Genomic DNA, 11,449 nt, shown 5'->3' with positions numbered 1-11,449 from the left:
GCCGCAGGTTGGACCCCCCCACCCGTACCTGCTACTCCTCTTGGCCCGTGCTCTCGCATAAAAGGCCTCGTAGGACCTGGGCTTCAGCTCCAGCGCTTTTGTGGCAAAGTCCTCGGCGATGCCAAAGTCCTGCGAAGAAGAAACAAAAACAACAACTCAAGTTTAGCAGAAGAATCGAGTCAGGAACTTTGCCGTCCCCGGCCGTCTCACGTTGGTTTTCCTTCGACAGCGGGACAGGTTGAGATAGAGGGACACCCGCAGATCTTTGAGGCCTTTGATCTCTTGAGCCTGGACCTCCCGAGGCAGCTTCCTCAGAGCGTACTGGTAACGCTGGCCGGCCTCTTTCATGCGGCCCTTCTGCTCGGAACAGGACGTGAGAGAGGGGCATAAAGGGGGAGGGGCCAGAGGTGTGCGTACGGCGTACCTTGTAGAGCAGGTTTCCTTCCTCCGTCAGTTTGTGCAGCAGGATGAGGAGGATGTCTGGTTTGGTGGAAGCCATGGCCCACGTGGCGTGACCTAAAGGATCCAAGGTCACAAGTAAAGAAGATCATGGGTTTTTTTTTTGCATTGAAATAAGACTGAAAAAGCGTCTGTCGTCTTACATTCAGGGTCTAAAACATTATATACAATTTGGTTGTTTTAGCGCAGTAGATTGGTTTATTTACATTTCAAAAAGCTAGTAAGGCTAAAAATGGGATTCGTGACTGAATCGAGGCCACTTTTGGAATCCCAGGGGGCAAAATACCGCATTGTCTCGAATATAAGATGTTTTTTTGCATTGAACTAAGACTGAAAAAGTGGGGGTCGTCTTACATTCGGGGTCTAGACATTGCTCCCATTCACAATGCCAGATTTATCTTTAAAGCCAATGTTAATGCAGTTATTGCAATGTTGTGGTTTTATCATAGTAGATTGGTTCATTTACATTTTTAAAATAAAAACATTTACAAATGAGATGTGACTAGTTGACATATTTAAATGTTCTAATATTAAGATGGGGATACACACTTTTTGCATGATTTGAATGAGGCAAAAGAACATGCTTTTTCTCTCCAATTGGAATAATTTTTCTCATTATTTTGGGTCTAAAAATTGATTTTAATCTTCAAAAAGTCCTTTTTCAAACTTGAAAAAGAGGACGGTCGTCTTATATTCGGGCCAATGCGGATGCTATTTCTCTAGGCTCAAGTGCAGGACTTACCGGATCGCTCGTGCGGCGCCGTTCTGTAGCCTTGCGCTTGAGGGTCGCAGAAGGAAAAGGGTGAAAAAAACAGGTCAACCCGACGGCCGCCGTCTGTAGTTCGTACCCGTCTTGGAACCCTTCTTGAGCAAGGAGGCCACCAGGGCCGGATTCTGGCAGCCGGAAGTTGGCTCCGCCGTCCGGTTCCCGTCGCCATCCGTCCTCTCCAGCGCCGCGCCGTGTTCTAGCAGAAAGTGGACCTAGCCGGTCGGGAAGAGAAACAAACAAGTCAGGAAGACGCCACCCGAGTACGAAAGGAGAAGACGACGCCCACCGTCTCGGCATCTCCGTTAAGGGCGGCGAGGTCCAGGGGAGTGCGGCCCTGCCCGTCCGCTTGGTTGGGATCGGCGCCGGCGTCCAGCAGTTGCGCCAGCACCCCCGGGTGGCCCCTCATGCAGGCCCAGCTGGTTGCGCTCAGACCCTCGCGATCCACCGCCGAGACACCGGCGCCTGGTCGAGACAAAGAAACGTTTTTGTGGAGAAAGTCCGAGAAAGAAAACACAATGAGTCCAAAGCAAGCAGGTGCAATGAAGAAGAAAAGGCCAATGATGAAAATGGTTATTATGCACAAAATAATCAAAAGCCCGTTTGCTACTATAACTCAGCACTAGAGTAAAAAAAATATATATACCGTATTGTCACAACTATAAGGTGTACATAAAAGTCTTAAATTTTCTTCAAAATAGACAGGGCGCCTTATAGTCCAGTGCGCTTTATATATGGACCAATACTAAAATTGTGATCACGATCAAATCAAATAAATCAGTGGATAGGGTACACCATCCTCTACAGCTCTCACAACTACGGCAAGCAGCCCCCGACCGACTCTACTATTTTCCCCGTAGAAAAAGTACTGCGCAGTGACTGCTGGGATATGTAGTAGTTCTTTTGTCAATACACCCAATGGATTGTGGCCTGTATACATCGACATCAACACAGCTTTACGGAGCATGGAAGACAGCGTTGGAATAGTTACGCTAGCTAAAACCTAGCTACTATTTGCGAATGGATTGTGGCCGCCTGGACGAACGTATAAAACTCAGAAAATGAGGACTTTGATGGATTTGTGGGTGATGATGATGTGAGTACATTGTAAAATGGCTAAATAAAGTACAACCCAACTCAGTTTTGCTTCCGTTGCCTTTTTAAAAACGTGTTTTAGCGTGTGTCCGTATGTTTTAGCTCGTAATACTAGTTTTTGCCATGCCTGGCTGCGTCTTTAAAAACGGTGCGTCCTGTGTGTGTGTGTAAAATACAGAAATAGCACTCGTTACTGACACTGCGGCTAAAAATATGATGCGCCGTATAGTCGTGAAAATACATTTTTTTTAAATAGGGTATATATTTTTTTTAAATAGGGGTGACCCTACTTGGCGTTTTTTCTTTTTATCGCGGCCATGTCTGGTCTACATTAACCGCGATAATCGAGGGATTACCGTACAGCTCTCAAGGAATTCCACTTAAAAATCTGAATTGTTTATGTGTCGAAAAAAAGGTTCCCGAGATGAAGTTAGCGCTCAGCTTACCATTGGCCAGAAGCATTTCCACGGTGGCGCCGTGGCCCTCGGCGGCGGCCAGGATGAGCGCCGTCCGTCCCTGCTTGTCGCGAGCGCTGACATCCGTGCCGCCTTTCAGCAGCAATTCCACCACCTGATGCGGGAAGTGAAATGGGCCAGTTGCATTGACTTCCCAGACCATAACGCACGCCATGGCATACGGTGCTCACCTGGGCGTGCCCGTGTTTGGCGGCGCCGAGGAGCGGGGTCATCCCTCGGCGGTTGGGCACCTCCGAGCCGGCCCCTCGCTCCAGGAGGAGGGCGCACACCTCCGTCCTCCCCCTGCCTGCCGCGGCACTCAACACTGAAACAAATGCCGTTAAACCCTTAAAATGATTGAATTTGACCGTTTCTCTCGTATAAGCCGCCCCCTGATTCACAATTTTCACTGCCATATTGGTTAAAATGTGTTACTTTGAAGGGAAAATCTTAAGAAAAATCCTCGCACGTGCTATTTATGAAAAATCATCAACGTCACGTACTATTTCTGAGATATTCTATCAATCCATGGTTGGATTGCACATTCCGAAAGGGTAAGATGGTGGCGCCCTGAGCGAGCACAAGATAGTTTTTTCACATTTTATGCAAGATGTGCTTTATTTTTCTTCTTCTTGAATTTCATTCATAAACGTCAAAATAAATTCTGGTTAGCATTTTATCTGTTTATCTTTTCTCTACTTTGAAATAAATGACCGTATCAGGCGCATTGTTCCATTGCGTTATGGCTTTTTGTGCTTGTCAAGTCTAATTTGTGCGCATATAAGCCGTACCCTGGATTCAGTCATCATTTTTGGAGCAACAAGCACGGTACTTTTTTCTTTCTCTCAAAAGTAATCGTACGAGTAGCGCCGTCAGTGCTAGCCGGTGAGTGAACAAAGACGCCGTGGCCAGACGTTTGGTAGAACGGACGTTTGGTCGCGGGGTTCGCTCGCAGTCAAATTATGACAGAGACTTTACTGTTGATATTTTGATATTAGATATTTAGATATTAAACTCTCTCTCTCTCTCATGATTATAATTTTGAGAGCTGGTTTCAACAGTAACAACCCGGCGACCAAACGTCCGTTCTACCAAACATCCGGTCGACCAAACGTCCGGGGACCAAACGTCTTTCGACGAAACGTCCGAATACCCAAAGACACTATTCTACTAGAAAATCTTACTGGAATGGATTTTGAGAGCTAAACTAGCCACCATTCCACATCGGGTGGGTCAAACGAAAGCCAGTCGCCGACGGGAGGACGAGAGAAGGCGAAAGGACTGTGAAAAGTACCCGTTTCTCCCCAGAGGGAGTCGTGAGCGTCCATCTGCACGGCCAGATGTTGGTCTTCCAAGTCCAGCAAGCGCTTTACCACCTGCGGGAAAGAAAGAAAAAGCACCCATCACTTATTCATTGGTTTTCGCACCCAGAGAAAAGACAAAAAAAGATGGACATTTGTACCTGCACGTGTCCCACACTGGCCGCCGCAGTTACGGCCTGCTGCACGGCCTGCTTTTTGCCAACGGCGGTCCGCTGGCGCTGCGCCCGGGCGGGGCTTTCGGACCCCCAATCCTGGCCCAGCAAGATGTCGACGATCTCCGCGTGGCCCTTGAGGGCGCCGTGCACCAGCGCGCACTGCCCGTTCTTATCGGTTCGCCCCACCTGCGAGAAGGCGGGTTATTTTGGGGTTGCCGCGGAGACGGTGTATGAAATACCTGGGCGCCTTTCTTGCAGAGCAGGTTGACGACAGCGGCGTGGCCGGCGGCGGCCGCCAGGCACAGGGGCGCCACGCCGGCGCCGCCGTCGGCGCCCACGTCGGGGGCCGCGTCGGGGGCCGCGCCCATTTCCAGGAGCAGGGCCACCATCTCGGTGTGACCCAGGTGGGCGTGGACGGCCAGGACGGGGGCGCGGCCCACCACTTCCGTGCACCAGCTGACGTTGGCGCCGCCCAACATCAACAGGCGGCTGACCTGATTGGAAAGAATGGCGTTCTTTTGCTGAGACCATTAGAGACACTCAACAAAAATAGTGGTCAAGATTTTGATTTTAAAGTCATTTTTTTCGTAGAATTCTGATTTTGTAGTGAGAATTCTGAAAATGTATTTGGAGATTTCTGATTCTTGAAAATTCTGAGAATTTTTTTGACTTTTTCTGAGAATTCAGAATTGATTCTGTGAATACAGAATTTCTAATGAGAATTCTGACTTGTGAAAGTTTATCTAAATCTGAGATATTTTCTGAGAATTCAGACTATTTTAGAATTCTTACTTTATTCAGAGATTTTATTCTCAGAACTCTGACTTTATTCTGAAAATGCGTACTTTATTCTGAAAATTCGTACTTTATTCAGAAAATGTGTGCTTTATTCTGAAAATTCGTACTTTACTCTGAAAATTCGTACTTTATTCAGAAAATGTGTGCTTTATTCGGAAAATTCGTACTTTAGTCAGACAATTTGTGCTTTATTCAGAAAACTTGTGCTTTATTCTGAAAATTTGTACTTTATTCTGAGAAATCTGACTTTATTCTGAAATTTCGTACTTTGTTCTGAGAAATCTGACTATTCTAAGAATTTATTCTAAGAATCGTGACTTCATACTGAGAAATCTGAGAATAATGTCAGACAGAATATTAACCTTAATATGTGCTGTTGTTTTTTTGATGATCAAAAATATTCCCATGCCCTACAAAGTGTTCAATGGCGGCCAAGTCTGCTCTGAAAACCTAAAATTGGCATTTTTCAAGGCCACGCCGTTCAAATGTCACCTTGATGTTAGGCGTGTACAAGTTGCGTAGCGATGCCAGGGCCGCAGAGAGACTGTCTGTGCTGCAGTTCACCCACATGGCCTGTAGGACTGTGGACGACACCCCGCTTTTCTTGCTCAGACCCTGCACACACACAAAAAAAAAACACTTCAAGATTCCGGCATGGAAAGTATATAGATATATTTGTGTGTGTTTGTGTGTGTGTGTGTGTGTGTTTCATGTTCCCAGACCTTAAATATGTGAGCCTTGAGGATGTGGTGTCCCAGTTCCATCGTCTGCTGACGGTTCAGCTTGCCCTCTTGTCTGGAGAACATGAACGCCAGGAGAGCATGGCCGCTCCTGTACACACACACAAACACACACAAACGCACACAAACACACACAGTTTCTTTGGACAAATGTCCCCAGTGTAAAGAATTGTTTTTGTCCAAGGAGCAATATGTAAAACGGGCCAAAAGCGGGATTATCCAACCAGGAGCCAAATTTTGAAGTGTGCATTATCCCTTTCGCTTGGGGTTGCCAGATAAGCACTTGGCAATGGACAATGATCCCGTGTTATCATAACAATATTGCATTTCAAATTGAAGAAAGTGGAGGGATTGACTACGGTTGTATAAACGCAGACTCAAAAAAAATGAAGATTTCACTTTTAAGATGGGATCGTCTTGACTTTACCATTGAAAACTAGACATGGCGTATTTTCCGGACTATAAGTGTAACTGTTATGTTGACACATGACTATTTATCCTGTTGTTCTCCATTCTGCCATTGTTACTTCAACATATGTTTGTTCTAAAATAAAAAAAAAATGTGACTCCAGTGCACCTAATACATATTTTTCCTTTCCATTGTGCATTCTCTGAGCGGTGTGACTTTTGACCCCCCAAAAATACCTGTTTCTTGAAATAGTAGCGCCAATTAATCCCACATAATGCTCCTTTGGACCGTTTTCGGTGGTCAGTCTGACCTGGGGTCACACAGGAAGTCGTTGCTCTCGCCATCTGCCCGCCAAACCAGCCACTCCCTGAAGGTGGGGTGGCACAGCATGCGCGTGCCATCTCTGCGCTTCACCTGCAGGGAAGGAAAGAGGCTCGTTGGGGGTCCCCCGAAGCCCGAGAACCGGTCCCGAGTCTCACCATGAAGCCGGCCAGGCTGTCGAGTCTGCGCTGAAAGTCGTCCCACTCCATCTCCCCCTTCACGCCGCCGGCGTTGAGCGTGCGGAACATTTGCTCGTCCGTCAGCGGGTGCAGCGACGCCAGGGCCACGTTGAGCACCGGTTGCGCTCGCTCGAACGCCGCTTTGTCCGGGAAGCTGGCGCGGCACATCAGCAGGTACACCTGACGCGGGTTCAAACGCAGAGACCTGTGACCCGTGGCCAAATCACCCACGGCGGGGACGAAAGGGGCTCCGACACGGTGGGAAAACGCAGGCATCGCTATAGTTAGCCGTTAGCGGTGCCGCCGTAAAAGAAGCCGCGCTCGTCGCCCCTCCCAAGATGGCCGCCCGTTACCAACGCAGCGTGAAAACGAGCGGATTAAAAGGTAGAAAGAAAAATAGGGGGGCTGTAGGGGTTGAGTGTTTAGTGCAAGGGTGTCAGACTCGGGTTGGTTCGCGGCCGCTTTAACGTCAACTTGATTTCACGTGGGCCGACCGGACCATTTTAGATATAATATTTAGATATATTTTTTATAAATAGATTAAAAGAACTGGATTAAAAGCCCTGAATATTCAGTTTTTTATAGATCTAAAACAATGTTTATTTGAGCTTTTTTAATATATTTTTTTAGATTTTACAAAATGATTTTTGAACTAAAAACACAGAAAAATTGATTAAAAATTACAATAATATTTAGATTTAAAAAAAATGGATTAAAGGGCCTGAATATTCAGTTTTTTATAGATCTAAAACAATGTTTATTTGAGCTTTTTTTATTTATTTTTAGATTTTAAAAAATGTTTTTTGAAATAAAAACTGAAAAAAATGATTAAAAACTTACAATAATATTTAGATTTTTTTTAAATAAATGAATTAAATGAACTGGATTAAAGGGCCTGAATATTCCGTTTTTATAGATCTAAAACAATGTTTATTTTAGCTTTTTTTAAATATATTTTTAGATTTTACCAAATGATTTTTGAACTAAAAACAGAAAAAAATGATTAAAAAATGACAATTATTGATTTAAAAGGGGGAAAATCAGGAAATCTAATGTACATCTATACTCTTCATTTGATTTTGATCCTAAAACAGAAAGTCGGCACTCATCATTTACTTTCCTGGGCCGCACAAAATGATGCGGCGGGCCAGATTTGGCCCCCGGCCGCCACTTTGACACCTGTGGTTTAGTGCGTTGGCCTCGCAGGTGGGTCCTCACTGTGTGGAGTTTGCATGTTTTCCCCCAGACTTGGTATGAGTTTTCTCCAGGTGCCCTGGTTTCCTCCCACATCCCCAAAACAGGCTAAAAATAATTGTATGCTCATAAAGCGAAGCGAAATGGAAGCCAGGAGCGGGAAGCAGAAAAATGAGAGGGAATGACAAATGAAAAAATAATGAATTGGGCATGAAAATGGTGAATCAAGGGGCGGTTTATACGCGAGAAATGGTCCAATTCAACGATTTTAAGGCCATCTTAATACGTGGAGGCGGCAAATATGCGAGAAAATACAGTCATAAAAAAAAAAACTGGCACAAAGATAACAAAATAAAAATGACACAGGGGAGTCACACAACATTACAGGAAACAGAACTCCCACAAAGACGTGGCAAAACGCGAGCCTTAAAGTTGACGAAGGGGCGGAGCCAAGAGGGACATATCAGACAAAAGGCAGAAATAACGGGAGGAAAAACCTGATGTTTGCGCCAGTTTGGGGCGACTCACCTCGGACAGCGACACGGGCACGACCAGGTAGTTCCCGCCTTTGAGCGCCAGCTGCTCCCGGTGGAACAGATCCAGGGTCAGCCGCAGGTAGAGGACGGAACCGTTGCTGCGCGTGGTCAGCTGACTGCAGAACTTGCTGAGCAGCAGCGGGTCGGGGGCCGAGCCCGTGGCCGTGGTCACGTTGGCGGCGATGCGGGCGCTGCCGCTCACCCGCTGGTGGACGTAGTCGCTCAGGTCGGCGCCCAAGTCGCTGCTGTCGGGGAGGATGTCCAGCGAGATGCCCGAAAACGGGAGCAGGGTGCTTATTTCCTGGGGGGCACAAAACAACAGATTGATTGGACTTGGGAGCGCGTTCTGATAAATGTGGGACAGTGGCGGTCCGTGCATTTTCTCGTAGCGCCTTCAACGAATCAATCCAACCCTCAAAAACTATTTTATGGCTATAAAACCTCGACTGCAGCTACAGCTGCGACATATAAAAAATAATCAATACATGAATGCACAAAAATGGGGTAAAATCCACTTCCTAGCAGCATTTCATGATTAAATACAAATACTGGAGCTTTTCAGACATTACAACCGAGGCAGGGAGGTGATTTCCCGTCAATGGCAAAACGGTAAAAATTGCACTAAAATCCACTTCCTAGCAGCATTTAGTGATTAAATACAAACACTGGAGCTTTTCAGATATCAGAACCGGGCCCACAGTTGAAATATTATTTAGGAATATAGCCATATTTTACTCACCAAAAATCCTTTTTAACTGTACACAATATCCATCCTCCTTTCTTTCTTCCTTCTTTTCTATCGCCATCAAAGCTAACGCTGAAAGTCGAGCCTGTCCTGTCGTATTTCTGGCATAGTCCGTCTTGAAAATGGCTTTAAATCAACATAACAATATATTTGCTTGTGCAGCTCGCTCCAGATACAGTTTGGTAGCTCTGGCTAATCTCTAGCCAATCATAGTTGGTGAAAGCGATGACGTATCCCTAAGCCTGCAATAAGGCAATGACGTATCCCTACGCCTGCGACAAGGCATTGTGGTGTTGCCAACTCGAAATCTGATTGGTTAAAGCAACAGTCTTATCGACTCATGTTTAATGCAGCAAAGCCTGCAGAACTGATTGTGAAGGCCTTGAGGCAGATTTCTGACCCTGGCAACAAATAATGGCTGAAATGTGATTGGTTAAATGCTTCAATATGAAAACACACATCTGGAAGCAGTGCAAACAGGGGGAAAAGCAATGAAAGGAAGCTAACAGACCATTTGGAATGATTTCATAAGTATTGCTGGACAAAATATAATATATGATTCAGATATTTCTTAGGCCAGAAGAGAAGGCCTTGAAGGCCCTGACGGCCCGCCACTGATTGTGGGAGTTTGACACCCGCACGGCGCCTTTTTCAATTGGTTAGCACAGCCTCCCCGCGACTCGACATTTAAAGAATTCCAGGTTGGCTGCTTCCTTTGTGCATCATCTAAGAGCACTTGAATGAGGAGCTGTTGCTCAGATGCCAGTGAGTCATACACACCGAGTCACGGGAGGCGCTACAGTAAATAGTGTGACCGTGACTCAAGCAGTGGCGGGCGACTGTAGCGAATGTAGCCACCGTAGCGACCATAGCGGCTGTGGCAGCTGGCTTCGAAGCGCTCACATTTTTCTTACGCACACATTTGGTTTTCCAATTTTTCAACGTGAATGGCTCCCACTCATCAAAAGGAGTCATGACGCTGCACCCAAAAGACACGTTCCACCTTTTGGAGAGGTGGTGAACTTGTGCCATATTCATAGGTACAGTAATCCCTCGAATATCGTGGCTTCACTACATCGCGTTTTTTTCTGGGGGAAATTTTTCATTTTTGTAAGTTCATAAAAATGTGAAAATCCACGCTGAAACTCGCAAGGGGAAGCCACTCCCCCTGTAAAATTGTGATTTTAATGTGCTTTGGGATGATAGCACGTGCCTACAAATGTAGCCGCCCCTTTAAAAAAATGTTTTTTTTTTTTTTTTTTAATTGTATTTTTTTTTTTACACCCATTTCATTTTCTGAATCACCCATCCTCACAAGGGGGTGCTGGAGCCTATTTCAGCTCACTAGGGGCACCGGGCAGGGGATAGCCAATTGCAGGGCACAAGGAGCAAAGGACAACCAATCATAGCGAGGGGGAATTTCAATTTCATTTCTGATTTTAGTTGTTGTTGATTTAATTAAAATCAGCTAGCCTAGCCTAGCATGCAAGCGTTTTGGAATGTGGGAGGACCCGAAAAAAACTCACGCAAACCTGGGGCGAACATGCAACAGAACTCCACACACGAAGAACCACTTGGGATCGAACCCAGGACCCCAGAACTGCGAGGCTGACGCGCTAACCACTCATTTTTTACACCCCATTTGGATTTTTGATTTTTTCCCCCCCAAAAGTTTGGTTTGGAGCTTTCCCAATCACTAATTGAACGATACAACGGATTGGCCGCTGGACGAGACCGGCGAGTGACATCCAATCCGACCATGCGAAACGTGAAACTGAAACCACTCACCAGGAGTCCCGTCCTCACGGTCACCACCAGCTTGAGCCAGACGGGGAATTTGGCCACGATTTTGGTGATAAAGGTGGCGATGGTGTCCCCGTAGTCCGGTTTATGGAACTCGGCCTCGTTGAGGCTGTCCACCAAGATGATGTAGTCTTCTTCGGGCAGCCTTCCCTCTGAAAACACACACACACACACATTGATTAAATGAGCATATTGCGCATTCTGTTAGCAAGCCAGTAAAGAGACAAATAAAGACGGCTCATGTGTAATAAAATACAGCAAGTCCTCGTGAACCCTTTTTACTGCAAGACACTATTTTGGATCATTTAGCACAATCCCATTTCCTGCAACGACAAGGTAATATTAGCTCGTTTAGCCGCCTGACAACTAGGTAAAAAATGTTGTCCAATCATATTTAGTTTGAATATCCACCATCTATGTGAAGTATAATTGGAATAATGCCAAAGAAATTTAGCATCATTGGAAAGCTCTG

The 11,449-nt window shown here is 45.9% G+C and overlaps 1 protein-coding gene across 1 annotated transcript in view; it reads right to left on the bottom strand.

Moving 5' to 3' along the window:
• Positions 1-11,449, bottom strand: part of LOC144090594 (protein TANC1-like) — a 28,896-nt gene that overhangs the window by 1,928 nt on the left and 15,519 nt on the right. Inside the window, exons 12-28 of the mRNA XM_077622224.1 lie at positions 10,963-11,129; positions 8,422-8,730; positions 6,679-6,879; positions 6,510-6,613; positions 5,773-5,881; positions 5,543-5,665; positions 4,492-4,746; positions 4,238-4,438; positions 4,070-4,151; positions 2,967-3,100; positions 2,767-2,890; positions 1,515-1,690; positions 1,308-1,440; positions 1,202-1,237; positions 425-516; positions 211-357; positions 29-129 (exon numbers count right to left, since the gene is read on the bottom strand). Of these exons, the coding sequence (XP_077478350.1) occupies positions 29-129; positions 211-357; positions 425-516; positions 1,202-1,237; positions 1,308-1,440; positions 1,515-1,690; positions 2,767-2,890; positions 2,967-3,100; positions 4,070-4,151; positions 4,238-4,438; positions 4,492-4,746; positions 5,543-5,665; positions 5,773-5,881; positions 6,510-6,613; positions 6,679-6,879; positions 8,422-8,730; positions 10,963-11,129 (2,494 nt within the window). The remainder of the gene's footprint in view (positions 1-28; positions 130-210; positions 358-424; positions 517-1,201; positions 1,238-1,307; positions 1,441-1,514; positions 1,691-2,766; positions 2,891-2,966; positions 3,101-4,069; positions 4,152-4,237; positions 4,439-4,491; positions 4,747-5,542; positions 5,666-5,772; positions 5,882-6,509; positions 6,614-6,678; positions 6,880-8,421; positions 8,731-10,962; positions 11,130-11,449) is intronic.

This window comes from Stigmatopora argus, chromosome 2 (assembly GCF_051989625.1).
Source record: "Stigmatopora argus isolate UIUO_Sarg chromosome 2, RoL_Sarg_1.0, whole genome shotgun sequence".
Classification (NCBI taxonomy): Eukaryota; Metazoa; Chordata; class Actinopteri; order Syngnathiformes; family Syngnathidae; genus Stigmatopora; species Stigmatopora argus.
The sequence above is the reverse complement of the archived record's forward strand: the minus strand, read 5'-3'. Positions and strand labels throughout refer to the sequence as shown.